General features: G+C 39.2%; 1 protein-coding gene across 1 annotated transcript in view; it reads left to right on the top strand.

Annotated features, from left to right (window-relative positions):
• Window positions 1–17,331, top strand: part of ppat (phosphoribosyl pyrophosphate amidotransferase) — a 54,508-nt gene extending 37,177 nt beyond the window's left edge. Inside the window, exons 5-12 of the mRNA XM_033029127.1 lie at window positions 1,851–1,963; window positions 3,488–3,633; window positions 7,287–7,365; window positions 8,077–8,228; window positions 8,760–8,887; window positions 15,021–15,242; window positions 15,422–15,542; window positions 16,518–17,331. Of these exons, the coding sequence (XP_032885018.1) occupies window positions 1,851–1,963; window positions 3,488–3,633; window positions 7,287–7,365; window positions 8,077–8,228; window positions 8,760–8,887; window positions 15,021–15,242; window positions 15,422–15,542; window positions 16,518–16,696 (1,140 nt within the window). The 3' untranslated portion in view covers window positions 16,697–17,331. The remainder of the gene's footprint in view (window positions 1–1,850; window positions 1,964–3,487; window positions 3,634–7,286; window positions 7,366–8,076; window positions 8,229–8,759; window positions 8,888–15,020; window positions 15,243–15,421; window positions 15,543–16,517) is intronic.
• The last annotated feature ends 2,337 nt before the right edge of the window (window positions 17,332–19,668 follow it).

The following is a 19,668-nucleotide window of genomic DNA, read 5'->3' as shown; positions in this document are numbered from 1 at the left end:
TAATCTTATGTTTCAATAAGATCCCCTCTTATCCTAAATTCCAGAGCATACAAGCCCAGCCGCTCCATTCTATCAACATATGACAGTCCCGCCATCCCGGGAATTAACCTGGTGAACCTACGCTGCACCCCCTCAATAGCAAGAATGTCCTTCCTCAAATTTGGAGACCAAAACTGCACACAATACTCCAGATGTGGTCTCACTAGGGCCCTGTACAACTGCAGAAGGACCTCTTTGCTCCTACACTCAACTCTTGTTATGAAGGCCAACATGCCATTCGCTTTTTTCACTGCCTGCTATACCTGCATGCTTATTTTCAGTGACTGATGAACAAGGACCCCCAGATCTTGTTGTACTTCCCCTTTTCCCAACTTGACACTATTCAGATAAAAACCTGCCTTCCTGTTTTTGCCACCAAAATGGATAACCTCACACTTATCCACATTAAATTGCATCTGCCATGCATCTGCCCACTAACCCAACCTGTCCAAGTCACCCTGCATCCTCATAGCATCCTCCACAGTTCACAGTGCCACCCAGCTTTGGGTCATCTGCAAATTTGCTAACGTTACTTTGAATCCCTTCATCTAAATCATTAATGTATATTGTAAATAGCTGTGGTCCCAGCACCGAGCCTTGCGGTACCCCACTAGTCACTGCCTGCCATTCTGAAAGGGACCTGTTAATCCCTACTCTTTGTTTCCTGTCTGCAACCAATTTTATATCCGTGTCAGTACCCTATGCTCAATACCATGTTCTCTAATTTTGCCCACTAATCTATGTGGGACCTTATCAAATGCTTTGTGAAAGTCCAGGTACACTACATCCACTGGCTCTCCTTTGCCCATTTTCCTATTTACATCCTCAAAATTCTAACAGATTTGTCAAGCATGATTTCCCCTTCATAAATCCATGCTGACTCGGACCGATCCTGTTACTGCTATCCAATTGTGCAGCTATTTCATCTTTGATTGGAATAGAATTGTGAATCCAGAAGAGGAAAAGCAGGAGGAGAGGGAGGGAGGGGAGAAATAGGTAGGAGTCTGTGTGGGACATGGGAGGGAAGGGGGGAAGAAAAAAGGGGAGTGTGGGGAAGAGAGGAGAGATTGTGTGGGTGTTAGAAGGAGCTTATCCAAAATTGGTGAATTTAATGTTCATACAATTCGGTTGTAAGCTACCCAAGTGGAATATGAGGTGCTGTTCCTCCAGTTTGTGTGTGGCCTCACTCTGGCATAAGAGGAGGCAAAGGACAAAGGTCAGTATGGAAATGGAAAAGAGAGTTAAAAAATACTAGCAAACTGGAGACCCAGTAGGCCTTGGCGGACCGAGTGCAAATATTCAGTGAAACAGTTGCCAAGTCCATCTCTGACATAAGGGGGAAACCCACTTTTGTTTTTATCTCGCCTTTTTTCCAAACATGTGCCTATCTAAATCCCTCCCTCACCTGCATCCACCTATGACCTGCTACACTTTATCCTGCTTCTCCCTTCTAGCTTTCATATCACGCACATGCACACATCTTGCAGCAATGATAATGCAGCCTGTTGATTCTGGATTAGGCTAGGATACACACAATGTCACTCCACTTAGGAAGTTCCGTTTGTGTGCATGATGCTGGAAACAAATTGCTGGTGTTCCTAGGCAAAATGATTTAAATTCGGGCGTTAAGAGAGACGAGGGTTGGGTGGAAAAAATTAAAACATTGAATGTTGTAGCTCCTTTTTTCTCTGTGTTCTCCCAGTGTAAGTAATAATAGTTTCAAGGCTTCCTATTGAATGGTGAAGTGACATTTTGCGCCTGTGTGTGTTACGAGTGGAATAAAATAACTGCCTTCTCAATTGATATTGTAGGTACTACGTCATGGGGTTGGCTTATCAACCAGCTCTGACAGTGAGCTTATTATGCAACTTCTAGCTCTGACCCCACCAAAGGAAGAAGCCGATACACCTGACTGGGTGGCCAGGTAGAGGAGACCATTTTCCAGTACATTTTTGGTTTATTTTGCAATAATTCAATATCTGTTTAAAAACACACACACACACACACACAAAATAATGCATGTTGCTTTTGAGGATAAACATCTTTTAACGATAAATTAACATGAAATTGCAATATACTGAGGGTAGTAACAAATTGGCAGTCATTGATACTTTTTTAATGTACATAAATATCTCATAGTTTATTTATTTGCCATGATTCTGAAAGATTATGCAGAGGGCTGGACTTTTCACAATAATTTTTTCACATTTATATTTTGCTAATTTCACTTGTGCAACCCTAACACTAAATAAAATGTAAATTAAGTTTTATATGTGCAATAAAGAAATATCTGAATGCAATTATTAGAAATATTAAACATTTCCAGAAATTATGGAATAATCATTTAAAATTAATCTAATATAGCTTGTAAAAGTTGCATAAAAGTAGTTCTCTTTAGTTGACAATGCTTGTTGAAGCAAGTTTTATCATGTAACTGAATGCCTCTAACTCAACATTCAGCAAGTAGAAACATTGTTAACTAACTCAAATATCTTCCCTACAGCAAAATGAGGTTCAGATCTATCTGGAGTTGCTACACATGCACTAGTGAACTTCAGTTTTGCAATACCATAGTTTAAACCCATGCAACTAGCATGATGCATGGTGTAATCTGTTGACATTATTCTTGATACAAAGCCTTGATGGGTGAGAAGTAACACCATGCTCGTTGTTCACAAAGATTATAATAATTATATGCACTTGTGAACTACAAAGATTTGCCATGAAATAGATACCAAAATTTCTTGTAACTCGTGAATAAATGTAGTATGGAAAGCAAGAAGATTTATGAGCGCAGGTCTTGCAATATAAAGTGGACTTATTCGCACTGTCTGACATAATGTTTAGAATACTCTCATTTAAAAATAGAGCTACACTCCATTTTCATTCCAGACATTTGAAAGGGGATTATTTGGAACATTTGTAAATGGTTCCATGGCAAATCCACTGGGTGCTGATCGAAAGCTACTTGAATCGTATGGAATCGATCATAATACTCAAAATCACACATTTTAATGTAATTGCCAAAGAGTAAATTTAGCATGCAAGTGAGCAAAATTAAAAGGCATTACTTTAGAATATATCTCCACTGTTTGGACTAAAAATGATTGAGAAAGGGGTCCCAAGAAGAATTTAAAAAAAAGAAAAAGAAAAAGCCAAAAGGTAAATACTGCTGAAATTGTAAATCAGAAAAAAAAAGAAAATGGTGGGAATACCCAAGAGGTCAGGTGGAATTTGTCAAGTGAGGAACAATAAAAGTTTCATATTTTATGAACTTTTCTTGGTTTATATAGATTGAACGATGAAAATTTTTTAAAAAGCAGAGACTTTAAATCTGAAATAAAAAATTGAAAAATGCAGAAAAATTATCAGATTCCTCTGGAAAAAGAGGGAGAACTAGTGAAGAGAGAAAAATAGTTTTAAACCCAAATCTGATCTTCATTTCTAGGATTAGAAATTTGATGACTGCAACATCTACCTCTTACTCAATACTGCTTATGTACAAAGATGTAATCTATGCGTTCCGTGATCCTTATGGAAATCGTCCCTTGTGCATTGGCTGCCTTGTACCGGTTTCAAAGCTGCAGAGTTCAAGTAAGATACATTTTGTTCAGAATTAAAACTTGTCTTGTGGTTTTTATTTTTTTTAATGAAATATGTAAAGGGAAAATGTCAATTTCTTATGTCCAGCTTTCTTCCCCAGCCCCCTCCCCATCTAATCCGCTACAATCAGTCTGAAGAAGGGTCTCGACCTAAAACATCACCTATCCATGTTCTTCATGTTCTTGAGTTACTCTCGCACTTTGGGTCCTTTTCTCATTTATAAAACAAATGCCAAACTTGATTTTAAAATTCAGACTTCACTCCTGTTCCCAAGTTGCAGGAAAATCAGTTAGTTTTATTTTGTGATACAGTGGGGAAACAGGCCCTTTGGCCCACCAAGTCTGCCCTGTCCAACACTATACACTATTCACCCATACACTAGTTCTATATCATCCCAGTTTTACATCCTACACTCTAGAGGTTATTTACTGGCCAACTAACCTACAAACCTGCACATCTTTGGGACATGGAAGGAAACTGGAGCACCCGGAGAACACCCATGTGATCACAGGGAGGACGTGCAAACTCTGTACAGAACAACACCCATGATCAGGAAACAAATCGGGTGTCTGGTGCTGAAAGGCAGCAATTCTACTGCTGCATCAAGTGAAAATAAAAAGTTCTTCTACCAAGTCCAGTGTATATCAGAATCAGTAAGTGTGATGTGGTGAGTGTTGGGATGTTCAAATTTTGTATATTCGAATCACTTGATACGATTGGGTCCCCACTTTTACTTGAAGCATGCCGGTAGGGACTCTGGTGATATTAAATTGACCCTATTCATGATGCTAAATATACATATTTTTTTAATTCTTAATGAGAACATGCTTGCGCCTTTTGTCTTCCCATTCCATTATGGGCTTTATTGTTTCAAACATCATTGAAGGGAATTTGGAATTGAATAACTTTATAAAATGTTGGTTGCTTCATCTTATTTGTGAGAAAGCTTAAAAAGACTATAAAAAATATTTCCTGATTAGACAGAGGGTAATGATTTAGTGACTGACCAACATTACATTATTCCTTGGATGAATATTTCCAATTCATAGTAGTAACGTAGCCTTTTGCATGTATGATGTGTCGGATTGGTCATATTCATCTCAGAGGGAATGGCAGGATATAGTATCCATGATGGAAATCTTGGGACAGGATGACAAAATAAATTGAGAAAGAAGCCCAGATTAGTCTGGTACGAAGCATGATGAAGTATTCATTCTCCATGTAATTTCTCTGAACAGTCGTGCGAGTAAAGGCCACGGTGAGGTATAAAATATTGACATAAGTTCAAAGCCTCTCTGGAAGCTTTGGACATCAGGAATATGTGAAACACCGATTTTCCGTTTCAAAGGGCTGAGTCGCACATAAGGACTGCCCGAGTCTTTTCTGGTCCAGCATTAGAGTACCACTACAAAAAAAGTATAACTAACTTGTGATTTAGTTACTCTAAAATCCTTAACTGTAATAGTCTGCTCTCTTATTGGAGATTCCATCATGGAGATAAGCTGTTCACTACCCAGGAAAGCTTACAATAAATTATGCTTGATTTTAAAAGTCAGTCAAGCTTCCACTTTTCAAAGGTTATGATCTGGTTAACCACTACTATCAACATGTGCTCTGTTCCCTTCCCCAACTAAAAATTTGAGCTGTAGTTTCAGAAATTTAATGCAGTTTGGTGAGATTAGCAGATGGTTCCAAGACAAGGTAATAATTGAGGTTACCAAGTAGTTGAGATATCACAAAAGGAACGATTTACAAGTGATCACATTAACAAATAAAGTTCATTATGAAGCAGTGATTAATATTGCACTTTATTAATTGTTTTCATTTTTTTTTGCATTGAATAACATTGAACTGGTAAGGTGTCAAGGAACAATGGAGGAATTGATGCTTAGAACATTCAGCCGCGCAAATGAAAATTATCAAGCAGAAAGAATAGTGAGTTATGTTGTGCAGATCCTGGGAACAAAAAATACTCAACAGGTCAGACAGCATTTGTGGAGAAAGACTCAATTAACAATTAAAGGTTGTTAACTTTTCATTGTTGTCCTCATGCAAAGTTAAAGCTCTGTTCTGGTCAAAGTCAAAGTAGCCTTTATTGTCATTCAGACCTTGCGGTCTGAATGAAATTCCGTTGCCTTGCAGTCCTACATATAGTAAAAATGACAAAAACACACAATAAACACAAATTAACATCCACCATATTCACCAGGCACCTCCTCACTGTGATGGAAGGCAAAAGTCTTAAGTCTTTGTCTCATCCCTTCTTATTCTCCCTCTGCGCTGAGGCGATCCAGGCTTCGGATGTTGTGACCCCACCGGGTGATGGTAAGTAATGTCAGTCCCGCGGCTGAATCCGAGCTCCGCGAACGGGCCGGTTCAACTCCGCGGCCCGGGGTGGTCGAAGCCGCCGAAGCTGCGGCCCTCCAGTCCAGCGGACGCAGCTGTTGTCGCGGGAGCTCCGGAGAACAGGTCACCAACCTCAGACCTGCGAGCTCCCGACGTTAAAACAGGATGTGAAGAAAGTCCTGGTTAAGCCTAAGTAGGTGGCCTTGGCAGAAGTTTGGGGAATAAAGGATAGAAATTATCTAAGATACCAGAGTGATACAGTGTGGAAACAGGCCCTTCGGCCCAACTCGCCCACACTGGCCAACATGTCCCAGCTACACTAGTCCCACTTGCCTGCGCTTGGTCCATAAAAAGTGGGGAAAAGTTTGACTTGGAGGACTTCCTATCAGACAATTCAAAGGTCTTTTATTGTCACATGTACCAATTAGAAGCGAATTACCATACAGCCATATGAAAAAATAAATGCAACAAGATACAAATAAAAATTAACACAAACATCCACCACAGCGGATTCCCCACATTCCTCACTGTGATGGAAGGCAAAAGAGTCCAATCCTTTTCTTCTTTATTTCTCCCGTCAGGGAGATCAAAGCTCCCGCAGCCAGCGGTCGAAGCTCTTGCGTCGGGGCGATCGAAACTACCACGTTGGGGCGGTCTAAACCCCCAACGAATTGCAGTTCTTGATATGGGTCTCTGACCTCGGGCTCCGTGATGTTAATTCTGCAAGCACCCAGGGTCGATCCCTGGCAAAGGGATTGCGGGCTCCGCGATGTTAAAGTCTTGTAGGCTCCCTGCGGTGGAGCTCTCAAAAGTCAGTCTCCAGCAAAGGCCGCCAACTCCTCGATGTTAGGCTGCAGTTCGGACGGAGATACGATACGGAACAAAATCTCATCTCCATCGCGGTTAGGGATTAGAAAAAGTTTCCCTCACCCCCACATAAAACAAGCTAAAGAACACTAAAAGCATACATTTAACACATTATTTAAACACAAAGAAGGAAAGGAGACTGACTTGTTTGCGAGGCAGCTATTGCTGGCGCCACCCGGTGGTTATTGATTTGACAACAGGTAATTTAAGGTTTGACAAAGGTTAAGGTTGAAGAGGCTTAGAAGGGCATTTTATTTCCTCATTAGACAGGCAGGTTTACAGTCTTATAAAAGTAGTAGTGCTTTCATTTCAGATCAAACATTGCTGTTGAAGTTGAATTTAATTTAATTGAATTTTTTAATGTCAAATTTAGAAATTTAACAATAGTCATAATTTTGGGGATAATTTTGTGCTTTATCTTTTGAATGTAGGAGAACCAGATATTGAAACAGAACCTGAAGGATGGGTGGTTTCTTCGGAATCGTGTAGTTTCCAATCTATTGGAGCTAGGTAAGGCATTAATAAAAGCAGCAGGGGTTTTAATACAAATACATAAGTGTTAATTTGATTAATTTGTTAATTTGATGCATCTGCAGGCTTGTAGCTTGCCTATCTTACTTAACATCAAAGTTACAGTTTGTATTATTTAAAATAATCCTCTGTATTCTGTCTAAAAATAACACATCTAACACTAGGTACATTTTCAGAGCATTTTTTTTTTCATTTCAGGATAGTTTAAATGTACTTTGGGACTATAAACTTATGAAGTGTAGTGATTTAAAAAAAAACCCCATCATAGTAAAGTCTAGAAAGTATTTTCACAAATTTTAGAGTGGTATGTTGGGTTCAAGGTTTCACGGTCAGTTTATTGTCACATGTACCAATTAAGGTACAGTGAAATTTGAGTTGCCATACTAAGTAAAAAGCAACAAGACACAACCACATAAGTTAACATAAACATCCACACAGTGGATTCCACATTCCTCACTGTGATGGAAAGCATTAAAGTTCAATCTTCCTCTTTCATAAGGTCTCATGATCAAGCAACGCTGTTGTAAAGGTGATTGGAGCAATTAATGCAGCTGGTCTTCAGGAATACTTTTATATTTCCCTGTAATTTATATTTGACATTACTGCCTTGGTGCCATTTATAATTTTTAAGTGAAGTTCGGAATATTGATATTTAGTAAAATGTTATTATTATTATTTTTGTTTTTCCAGATATCATCGTGAAATATTACCAGGGGAAATAGTACAAATCTCTAAGAATGGAATCCAGACACTTGATGTCGTACCAAGGGCTGGGGGTGATCCGCCTGCATTCTGTATCTTTGAGTATGTCTATTTTGCCAGACCTGATTCCATTTTTGAAGGTAATTATGAACTTTTAGCAAAATTCTTTGGAGAATCATTTAATTTTTCATATGGATACAGTTATAAAATATAATCTGGTTTACATTTACTAAATTTCAACATTGCTGTAGTTAGAAAATGAGGTTTTTAAAACTTGGTAATAAATGTCACTTGCGTTAATGCAAGTTGCCCTTCAAATGATCATAAATGCAATCTGAATACACTTACCTGCTGTAGTAATTATATTTTAGCTTGTGCTACTTTTAATAATTCTGTTTATAGTCACAATGGTCTTGTGACTAAAACTTTATTTATTGACATTACAGCTTGCATTTATTGTCATGACATCTTACTAAAACCTCCATTTCCAATGTAAACTGTCACACAAACCTTTTTTTAACAAATGCTTTTTTAAATGGCCTTTTTAAAACAATTTAAGGCAAATAAACATTGTTATCACAATTTTGTTCCTTGTTTTTGCATGATTTTATATTATATCAGTGTAGCTTTGTGATAGTTATTTGTATATCATTTTCCTTTTGATTCATAAGGACAGATGGTGTATACAGTTAGGCAGCGTTGCGGGCGGCAACTTGCTATTGAGGCACCTGTTGATGCAGACTTAGTCAGCACAGTTCCAGAATCAGCAACTCCAGCAGCACTTGGTTACGCACAAGAGGTATGTAGAGAGTTCCAGACTCTCAACCCAGTCATCAAAGGAAGTCCAATTAGACTTGTAAAACTATAAAACATCAGAGCAGGCTTAAAATAAATTATAGAAACAATATTCTATTGTTAATCTTACCACAAACTTCATGATTTTGCAATCTGAATTATATATTTTGACATGCTTGACTTCAATGTGAACACCCTTGGGCGCTTCAGTCTCTCCTTGTTATTTTAGTAACTTATCATTTGTACCATTCATTCCATGAATCTGTTTTGTATTTTCTAACTCCTTCCCAAAAAGTAGTGTACAGAAATGAATACGTCAAATTGGGGTTTTCTGAAGAGCTAATATAGCAATTTACTCCTGTGCTGTCTTTTATTAATAAAGCCGTGAATTCTGCATACTTTTTAAAATTGCCTGTTTGAACTGTCCTCTTTATAAGAACATGTCTACATTCCTCGATCTCTCTCATCCTGTATCTTTTTTTAAATTGTATAATTTAATTTCAATTACTGTTTATTCTTACCAAAATGCTTTGAATTTAATCTGTTTTTAACATTTTCATTAGTCTTTTGATGTGATTCTGACTCAATTACTATCTTCAGTGTTCACGATGTTTCACAATTACTTCACCAACAAACTGCAGTCATGCCCTGTAGATTTCAGTTCAATAATCTAAAAAGAACTGCACCTAATCTTAATCTCATCAGCAACATTTAAATCGGTTATCAGAATTTGTCTTTTTTAAAGTACCAATGGGTAACATGAAGGGTCTCGACCCGAAACGTCACCTATTCCTTCGCTCCATAGATGCTGCCTCACCTGCTGTTTCTCCAGCATTTTTGTCTACCTTCTTATTTATTTCTCATCGCTTTGCTTTATCTTTTGGATTTGCAGTTAATTAAAGGTGTGATCTAGATAGTTTGTCAGTGATATGCCATTTACACTTTATATACAACTGACAACATATAAAAAAGTGAAGATTTAGCAATTAATCATATCTACTTATTCTACTTAATTCATGTATATTTGGCAGCATTACCGCATTTGAATATTTTGGTAATCAAAATACAAAAATCGCAGATCTTTTATATTTACTGGAGTGCACACAATAATGAAACTTAATTTGAGTTGAAAGTCAGCATTTACCCCTGTTTTCTGACTTTAAAAAAAATTCTAAGTCTACCAAGTCTCAGTAACCCTTTTCTGTTACTAGGTTAAAATACCTCATTAATTTTGATTTGCTACACTTAGAAACATAGAAACATAGAAATTAGGTGCAGGAGTAGGCCATTCGGCCCTTCGAGCCTGCACCGCCATTCAATATGATCATGGCTGATCATCCAACTCAGTATCCCGTACCTGCCTTCTCTCCATACCCTCTGATCCCCTTAGCCACAAGGGCCACATCTAACTCCCTCTTAAATATAGCCAATGAACTGGCCTCGACTACCCTCTGTGGCAGGGAGTTCCAGAGATTCACCACTCTCTGTGTGAAAAAAGTTCTTCTCATCTCGGTTTTAAAGGATTTCCCCCTTATCCTTAAGCTGTGACCCCTTGTCCTGGACTTCCCCAACATCGGGAGCAATCTTCCTGCATCTAGCCTGTCCAACCCCTTAAGAATTTTGTAAGTTTCTATAAGCCATTAGATTTTATAATTCGGACCGCTAGGCTGTAGGGGGATGCATTTTGCAATTACTAATTTTTAACTGTTAATTATTGGTCTTTTTAAGTATTTATTGCTCTCAGGTAGTGTCCACATTGTATTCTATGTATTTTCTGTCTGCGTTCGTTTTGAATCTGTGGGTTTGTTGGTTGGGAGCTTCTGGACATCTGAATTTCCCTGAGGGGATCAATAAAGTATTTATTATTATTAGATCCCCTCTCAATCTCCTAAATTCTAGAGAGTATAAACCAAGTCTATCCAGTCTTTCTTCATAAGACAGTCCTGACATCCCAGGAATCAGTCTGGTGAACCTTCTCTGCACTCCCTCTATGGCAATAATGTCCTTCCTCAGATTTGGAGACCAAAACTGTACGCAATACTCCAGGTGTGGTCTCACCAAGACCCTGTACAACTGCAGTAGAACCTCCCTGCTCCAATACTCAAATCCTTTTGCTATGAAAGCTAACATACCATTCGCTTTCTTCACTGCCTGCTGCACCTGCATGCCCACTTTCAATGACTGGTGTACCATGACACCCAGGTCTCGCTGCATCTCCCCTTTTCCTAGTCGGCCACCATTTAGATAATAGTCTGTTTTCCTGTTTTTGCCACCAAAATGGATAACCTCACATTTATCCAAATTATACTGCATCTGCCAAACATTTGCCCACTCACCCAGCCTATCCAAGTCACCTTGCAGTCTCCTAGCATCCTCCTCACAGCTAACACTGCCCCCCAGCTTAGTGTCATCCGCAAACTTGGAGATATTGCCTTCAATTCCCTCATCCAGATCATTAATATATATTGTAAATAGCTGGGGTCCCAGCACTGAGCCTTGCGGTACCCCACTAGTCACTGCCTGCCATTGTGAAAAGGACCCGTTTACTCCTACTCTTTGCTTCCTGTTTGCCAGCCAGTTCTCTATCCACATCAATACTGAACCCCCAATGCCGTGTGCTTTAAGTTTGTAAACTAATCTCTTATGTGGGACCTTGTCGAAAGCCTTCTGGAAGTCCAGATACACCACATCCACGCTACTAGTTACATCCTCGAAAAATTCTATAAGATTCGTCAGACATGATTTACCTTTTGTAAATCCATGCTGACTTTGTCCAATGATTTCACCACTTTCCAAATGTGCAGCTATCCCATCTTTAATAACTGATTCTAGCAGTTTCCCCACTACCGATGTTAGACTAACTGGTCTGTAATTCCCCGTTTTCTCTCTCCCTCCCTTCTTAAAAAGTGGGGTTACGTTTGCTACCCGCCAATCCTCAGGAACTACTCCAGAATCTAAAGAGTTTTGAAAGATTATTACTAATGCATCCACTATTTCTGAAGCTACTTCCTTAAGTACTCTGGGATGCAGCCTATCTGGCCCTGGGGATTTATCGGCCTTTAATCCATTTAATTTACCTAACACCACTTCCCGGCTAACCTGGATTTCACTCAATTCCTCCAACTCCTTTGACCCGCGGTCCCCTGCTATTTCCGGCAGATTATTTATGTCTTCCTTAGTGAAGACGGAACCAAAGTAGTTATTCAATTGGTCCGCCATATCCTTGTTCCCCATGATCAACTCACCCGTTTCTGACTGCAAGGGACCTACATTTGTTTTAACTAATCTCTTTCTTTTCACATATCTATAAAAACTTTTGCAGTCAGTTTTTATGTTCCCTGCCAGTTTTCTTTCATAATCTATTTTTCCTTTCCTAATTAAGCCCTTTGTCCTCCTCTGCTGCTCTCTGAATTTCTCCTAGTCCTCCGGTATGCTGCTTTTTCTGGCTAATTTGTACGCATCATCCTTTGCTTTGATACTATCCCTGATTTCCCTTGTTATCCACGGATGCACTACCTTCCCTGATTTATTCTTTTGCCAAACTGGGATGAACAATTTTTGTAGTTCATCCATGCAGTCTTTAAATGTCTTCCATTGCATATCCACCGTCAACCCTTTTAGAATTAATTGCCAGTCAATCTTGGCCAATTCACGTCTCATACCCTCAAAGTTACCTTTCTTTAAGTTCAGAACCATTGTTTCTGAATTAACAATGTCACTCTCCATCCTAATGAAGAACTCAACCATATTATGGTCACTCTTGCCCAAGGGGGCACGTACAACAAGACTGCTAACTAACCCTTCCTCATTACTCAATACCCAGTCTAAAATAGCCTGCTCTCTCGTTGGTTCATCTACATGTTGATTTAGATAACTATCCCGCATACATTCCAAAAAATCCTCTTCCTCAGCACCACTGCCAATTTGATTCACCCAATCTATATGTAGATTGAAGTCACCCATTATAACGGTTTTGCCTTTGTCGCACGCATTTCTAATTTCCTGTTTGATACCATCTCCAACTTCACTACTACTGTTAGGTGGCCTGTACACAACACCCACCAGCGTTTTCTGCCCCTTAGTGTTTCGCAGCTCTACCCATACCGATTCCACATCCTCCAAACTAATGTCCTTCCTTTCCATTGCGTTAATCTCCTCTCTAATCAGCAACGCTACCCCACCTACTTTTCCTTTCTCTCTATCCCTCCTGAATATTGAATATCCCTGGATGTTCAGCTCCCAGCCTTGGTCACCCTGGAGCCATGTCTCCGTGATCCCAACTATATCATAGTCATTAATAGCTATCTGCACATTCAACTCATCCACCTTATTACGAATGCTCCTTGCATTGAGACACAAAGCCTTCAGGCTTGTTTTTACAACATTCTTACCCCTTATACAATTTTGTTGAAAAGTGGCCCTTTTTGATTTTTGCCCTGGATTTTCCGGCCTGCCACTTTTACTTTTCACCTTGCTACCTATTGCTTCTACCCTCATTTTACACCCCTCTGTCTCTACGCTCACACATTTAAGAAACCCTTTCCCTTTAACTCCATCCTCCACTAGCCCATTTGACACCCCACCCCCCTTATTCAGTTTAAAACCACCCGTGTAGCAGTGGCAAACCTGCCTGCCAGAATGCTGGTCCCACACCTGTTAAGATGCAATCCGTCCCTTTTGTACAGTTCTCCCTTACCCCAAAACAGATCCCAGTGATCTAAGAATCTAAATCCCTGCTCCGTGCACCAGTTCCTCAGCCACACGTTCAGGTCCCGTATCTCCCTGTTCCTGCTCTCGCCAGCACGAGGAACTGGAAGCAAACCGGAGATAACAACCCTGGAGGTCCTGCTTTTCAGCATTTTTCCGAGCTCTCTAAAGTCACGCTGCTGAATATTCAACCCCTTCTTTCCGACATCGTTTGTGCCGACATGCACTACCACTTCCGGATGTTCACCCTCGCCCTTGAGGATTTTCTGCACTCTGTCCGTGACATCCTGGATCCTGGCACCAGGAAGGCAGCACACCATCCTCGCATCCCGTCTGTTGCCGCAGAAACCCCTGTCCGTACCTCTCACAATGGAGTCTCCTACTACAATGGCGTTGCCTGCCTTAGGCCTTTTTGGTTTTGGCTCAACAGCCCTATTCGCATCACAAGCCAGTCCGCCGCCCAGTGTAAACACCTCTTCTGTCCCGACAGCTTCTAAGTGGGTGAACCTGTTCACAAGAGGTACAACACCCAGGGACGTTGGCATTCCATGCTTCCCTCCCGTTCTCACTGTCTCCCACCTTCTCTCTTCCAGTACCTTAGGTGTAACAATCGTACTGTAAGACTTGTCAAGGAACGACTCCGTTTCTCGGACGAACCGGAGGTCATCCACTTGCTTCTCCAGTTCCCCAACACGGCCCTTCAGGAGCTCTACCTGGATGCACTTTTCGCATTTGTAGCAGCCAGAGGCACCAGCGGTGTCCTTGACCTCCCACATACTGCAAGCATCACACTGAATCAGCTTGCCTGACATCTCCTTCTTTCGTCTCTCCCTCTGCAGTGTTTTGCGTAGTCTCCTCTCCGAAGACTATCGAGCCGAAGACTCTCGAGCCAAAGACTCTCGAGCCAAAGACTCTCGAGCCAAAGACTCACACTTTTCTCACAGGGACTCTCGAGCCAAAGACTCACACTTTTCTCACAGGGCACTTCACTCACTGCCGCTCCATAAGAGCAGTCTTACTTAAATTGACTGATAAATTGCCTGATTTACCAATTTACAAACCAAATTCCTCAGTTTTCAGCTGTTTTCCCAGCACTGACTCACTTCTCTCCTCCCACTTGGGCTAGAGCCAATCAGTCGTATCTCTTGCTAATCTCCTCCTGCTGCTGCTGTTGTTGCTCCCAAAGCTACAGCAGTTCTGAGTCTTTGGCTGTGTAACACTGCAGTATCATAGGTGCAGTATCAGTTGGTTTCAGTGACTCAAATGTTTGTAAAGGCTTCCCCAAATAATAAATTAACATTCTTAAGAAAAAAAGGAATTATTCTCCCTCTCCTGGCTGTTAATTCAAGTACCATAATAATCAAGAATCCTTTTGAGATAATCAAGTGGTATTTGGGTGGTGGTTTTCTCATTGTTTCTTTTCTTTACAGGCAGGACTACCTTATGTAGAAGTACTATGTAAAAATCGTTATGTGGGCAGAACTTTCATTCAACCAAATACAAGATTGCGTCAACTTGGAGTGGCACAGAAATTTGGAACCTTGAGTGACAATTTTGTTGGAAAACGGATTGTGCTAATAGATGATTCGATTGTACGTGGAAATACAATTTCTCCAATTATTAAAGTCTTAAAGGAAGCCGGTGCCAAAGAGGTAAAGGATGCCTTGGGAGATGTTACTTTTTTTTAAATGTAGTCCCGATCGTACTACTGCAGAATATGAAATTGCAAAAATAATTTACCAATTATATCAATGTTTAATAGCTTATGTGCTTTACTTAGCTTTCAAAATGATGACTTGCTTTTCTAAATGTTATCAAAATGCTTTTGTAGGTACACATTCGTGTGGCTTCGCCTCCAATACGATTCCCTTGTTACATGGGAATCAACATTCCAACAAAAGAAGAACTGATTGCCAATAAACCAGAATTTGAAGATCTTGCAGGATATATAGGTTTGACAAATTATTATACTTTATGGCAAAGCACATAGCTCAACAGTCTGTTAACAACATAGCAGAATTTCCATTGTTTTACAGGAGTTAATTGGGTATGAAGTAATGCAATTTGACTGGATTTTTTTTTTAGATCCGGTGCACTGCCTAGGAAACATCCTTCATCGGCACATTGATACTGATGCAGTATCTTAACCTGAAATGTCGACTCGCATCTTTTGCCTCCACAGCTGCTGCTTGATCTACTGAGTTCTACAAGCATTCTATTTTTGTTACAGATTCTAGCATCAGTAGTGTATGTTTCCTATTCCAGTTTAGTTTTTGATCCTGGAAAATATTGGAATGGGAGTTTTGATGGTAAGAGCTGCCTGGAGGAAAGGAAATGGAGGAATATTAATTATAAAATATAAACATTAATCTCCATTTTCTTGCCTAGAAAAAGCTTTGTTACATTTGTTTAATATATCATTTTGAATGATACTGAAAATGATTTTAAAATCAGTAAGACAAATGAATCGTTGCATGCCTTATGTTACAGTGAAATAACCCACGTTATTGTTGGTGAAGGTGCCTTGTTTATATTGTGTTGTTTAATGATTTCTTTGCAAATGTGAGGGAGGGCACCCTCCAAGGGCATGAAGGTCAATGTGAACATGCATATATTTTCTTGTAAATTTATCCAAATAACCAATTCTATTGGAGTTTTATATACTATTTTTCTCTGAATATTTCTTATTCTGATATAGGGTATAGACAATATTGAGACTTTCATTAGTTCTTAATTATAATTATATAATACTTTTTAGTAAAATGCTTTAATTTCTGCTGACTTCTTTCATTCATATTGTATGATTTCTATCATGGAAAGTGCTGTAGCTTTGATTTATGTAGTTATAATAAAATTACTTAACAGATTGCAACTTCACAAAGCTTTTGCATAATAAACATGTCTTTTAAATGTCTTTTGTTTTGAAGGTGCGGATAGCGTGGTTTATCTCTCTGTTGATGGACTGCTATCTTCTGTACAACAGGGAATTCAGATGCAAACAAATTCCATACTAAATAATACAGGAAATGACAAAAAATCAGTGAGGCAAATGGGTCACTGTACAGCCTGTCTCACAGGAAAGTATCCCGTGGAGCTTGAATGGTAAAGTTGCTTATGTAGTTATTATTCAGTACATTTATTTTTGCAGATTTTTTTAATTTCCTCAAAGAATGTGCTCAGGTTAGCATCTACATCAAAGAATGTGCTCAACATCTCAATATCTTTTGTCACTGTCAGTTGAATGTTTTTATTCACCTTCCAGGTAATTCCAACCATTCTTGGTGGTGCCAGAATTATTTACATTATGCACACACAAATCTGTATCCTCAGTTACATCCTCCTTGCACTTCTATACTACCTAGGCTGAGTGCATCACATCATTGTAAAATTTTTACAGATCTTGCTTGTTTCAGGAGAATGGATTTATTTGAAGTCACTCTATCAACAAAGAACTGCAATTTCAGTTGTCTTAAATATTTTAGAAATTATGGCATAAAAATTATTAAACTTACAGAGCAACTCAAGTTTGGAATGATCTTGGATAATGCTTGTATATATTTTACCTTCATTGTTTTGTTTCAATTTCTAATGGTCACATATTGCAATATAGCTTGTCATGGATACTAATGGGAGGATAGAAACTAGGTGCAGGAGTAGGCCAATCTGCCCTTCGAGCCTGCACCGCCATTCAATATGATCATGGCTGATCATCCAACTTAGTATCTTGTACCTGCCTTCTCTCCATACCCCCTGATACCTTTAGCCACAAGGGCCACATCTAACTCCCTCTTAAATATAGCCAATGAACTGGCCTCAACTACTTTCTGTGGCAGAGAATTCCAGAGATTCACCACTCTCTGTGAAAAATGTTTTTCTCATCTTGGTCCTAAAAGATTTCCCCTTTATCCTTAAACTGTGACCCCTTGTTCTGGACTTCCCCAACATCAGGAACAATCTTCCTGCATCTAGCCTGTCCAACCCCTTAAGAACTTTGTAAGTTTCTATAAGATCCCCCCTCAATCTTCTAAATTCTAGCGAGTACAAGCCGAGTCTATCCAGTCTTTCTTCATATGAAAGTCCTGACATCCCAGGAATCAGTCTGGTGAACCTTCTCTGTACTCTCTCTATGGCAAGAATGTCTTTCCTCAGATTAGTAGACCAAAACTGTATGCAATACTCCAGGTGTGGTCTCACCAAGACCCTGTACAACTGAAGTAGAACCTCCCTGCTCCTATACTTTTGCTATGAATGCTAACATACCATTCGCTTTCTTCACTGCCTGCTGCACCTGCATGCCTACTTTCAATGACTGGTGTTGTGTAACATGGCACCAGATCAAAGTGAGGTTGGGTGAAGGAAGTTTCATGACGAACTCAATTTTATTTTGAAGTGCAAGACTTCATTCAGTTGAGTTAAACATTTATTGTACATTTTGCGTCCAAATACTCATACTGACTGCTCTCTAATTCATTATCTACTCAAATTGCCAAAGGCTGCGACACAGTTTAAAAGTAGTTAACTCAGTGGAAGTGGCCATTTAATTTTAATATACAACTGGCTGTTCTATAAATAAAATCAATGTGCTTTTTGTTTTCGATTACAATAATTTTTCTCACATGGTGAAGTAAAACCTTCAATTTCCTGTATTTTTGATTTTAGAATATTAGTTATCAATCATTGTACATTAAGAATGTAATGGTGTCTTTGTCTTATATGAAGATTACTTTCATATGAAAGATGTAGATAGTGGGCTCAACTCGCCTCCCTATAATGCTGAAGCTTTCCAAGTTAATTTTGTCCCATAATCATTACTGATAATTAATTGACAAAATAATTCTAATTCTTACTTTTAGAACTCCTGGAAGTCCAATTTTTGTTTAATGCATCGTGTTTCGATTTATCTGTAAAACAAAATGAAATCAATTTTTATTTTCTGACTGTAAATCACTTTGCATTTCAATATTATGTCTTTAAGTATTAATTGGACATATTGAACACATGATGGAAAATTGTAAATTGTAATTTTTGTTCTGCATAACAATATGTAAAACATTTAACTCCATCCTCTTGGTCTGAACAATGCTCAGAATGGCATCAGATGTGTATGTATACGATTCTGTCCATTATTATGAATGAATATGAAAGTGAATAGTTTTTTAATTAAAAAGTTTGATCTTTTTGTATGTGAATAATACTCTGGTCTCATGTGGAATTTTAAATAAAGAAATATTTAAATGCTTGACAATGAACACCTTCGAAAGAAAATGACAGTCAATTATTGATCTCATCGATGAGAAGCCATTTATTTCAGATATACAAATGTATGACAGGCTTAGTATTATGTGGGGTGGCAGTGCAGTATGTGGAGAATTTAGATTATCGGGTGTACTATCTATTCGGGTAAAATGTGAAACCATGAGATTGTCTAGTTCCATAAACAAATGGTACTATTCAAGAACAGCAACAAACCCGACCCCAATATCTTGATGCAATTTAAGCCTCAACTGTTGCTATATTTATTTTAATAGCAATATTTTCCTAGCAATAGCAGTGTTGTATTTCAGACCAGAGAGCGAGGAAGGAGGGATGGCTTAAACTGCACGTATTTTAATGAAGGGGCCTGACAGGTAACGCAGATGAGCTTAGGGCTTGGATAAGTACGAGCGACTAGGACATTGTAGCCATGACTGAAACCTGGTTAACAGAGGGGCAGGACTGGTAGCTCATTATTCCAGGTTACAGGAGCTTCAGGAGAGATGGGTCCGGGAAAAACAGGAGGGGGGAGGTTGCATTGTTCGTTAAGGAGGATGTCATGGCTGTGTTCAGAGGTGACATTACGGATGCTTCATCTAGTGAGGCTATATGGGTGGAGCTGAGGAATAAGAAAGGGATGATCACCTTGTTGGGGTGTACTGCAGATCCCCAAAATAGTCAACAGGAACCAGAAGAACAAATGTGGCAGGATTTTGCAGACAGCTGCAGGTGAAATAAGGTTGTATTAGGGGATTTTAACTTTCTCAATATAGACTGGGAAAATCATAGCGTGAAGGGTTTAGATGGGGTGCAATTCTTCAAAAG

Source organism: Amblyraja radiata, chromosome 1 (genome assembly GCF_010909765.2).
Source record: "Amblyraja radiata isolate CabotCenter1 chromosome 1, sAmbRad1.1.pri, whole genome shotgun sequence".
Classification (NCBI taxonomy): Eukaryota; Metazoa; Chordata; class Chondrichthyes; order Rajiformes; family Rajidae; genus Amblyraja; species Amblyraja radiata.
The sequence above is the reverse complement of the archived record's forward strand: the minus strand, read 5'-3'. Positions and strand labels throughout refer to the sequence as shown.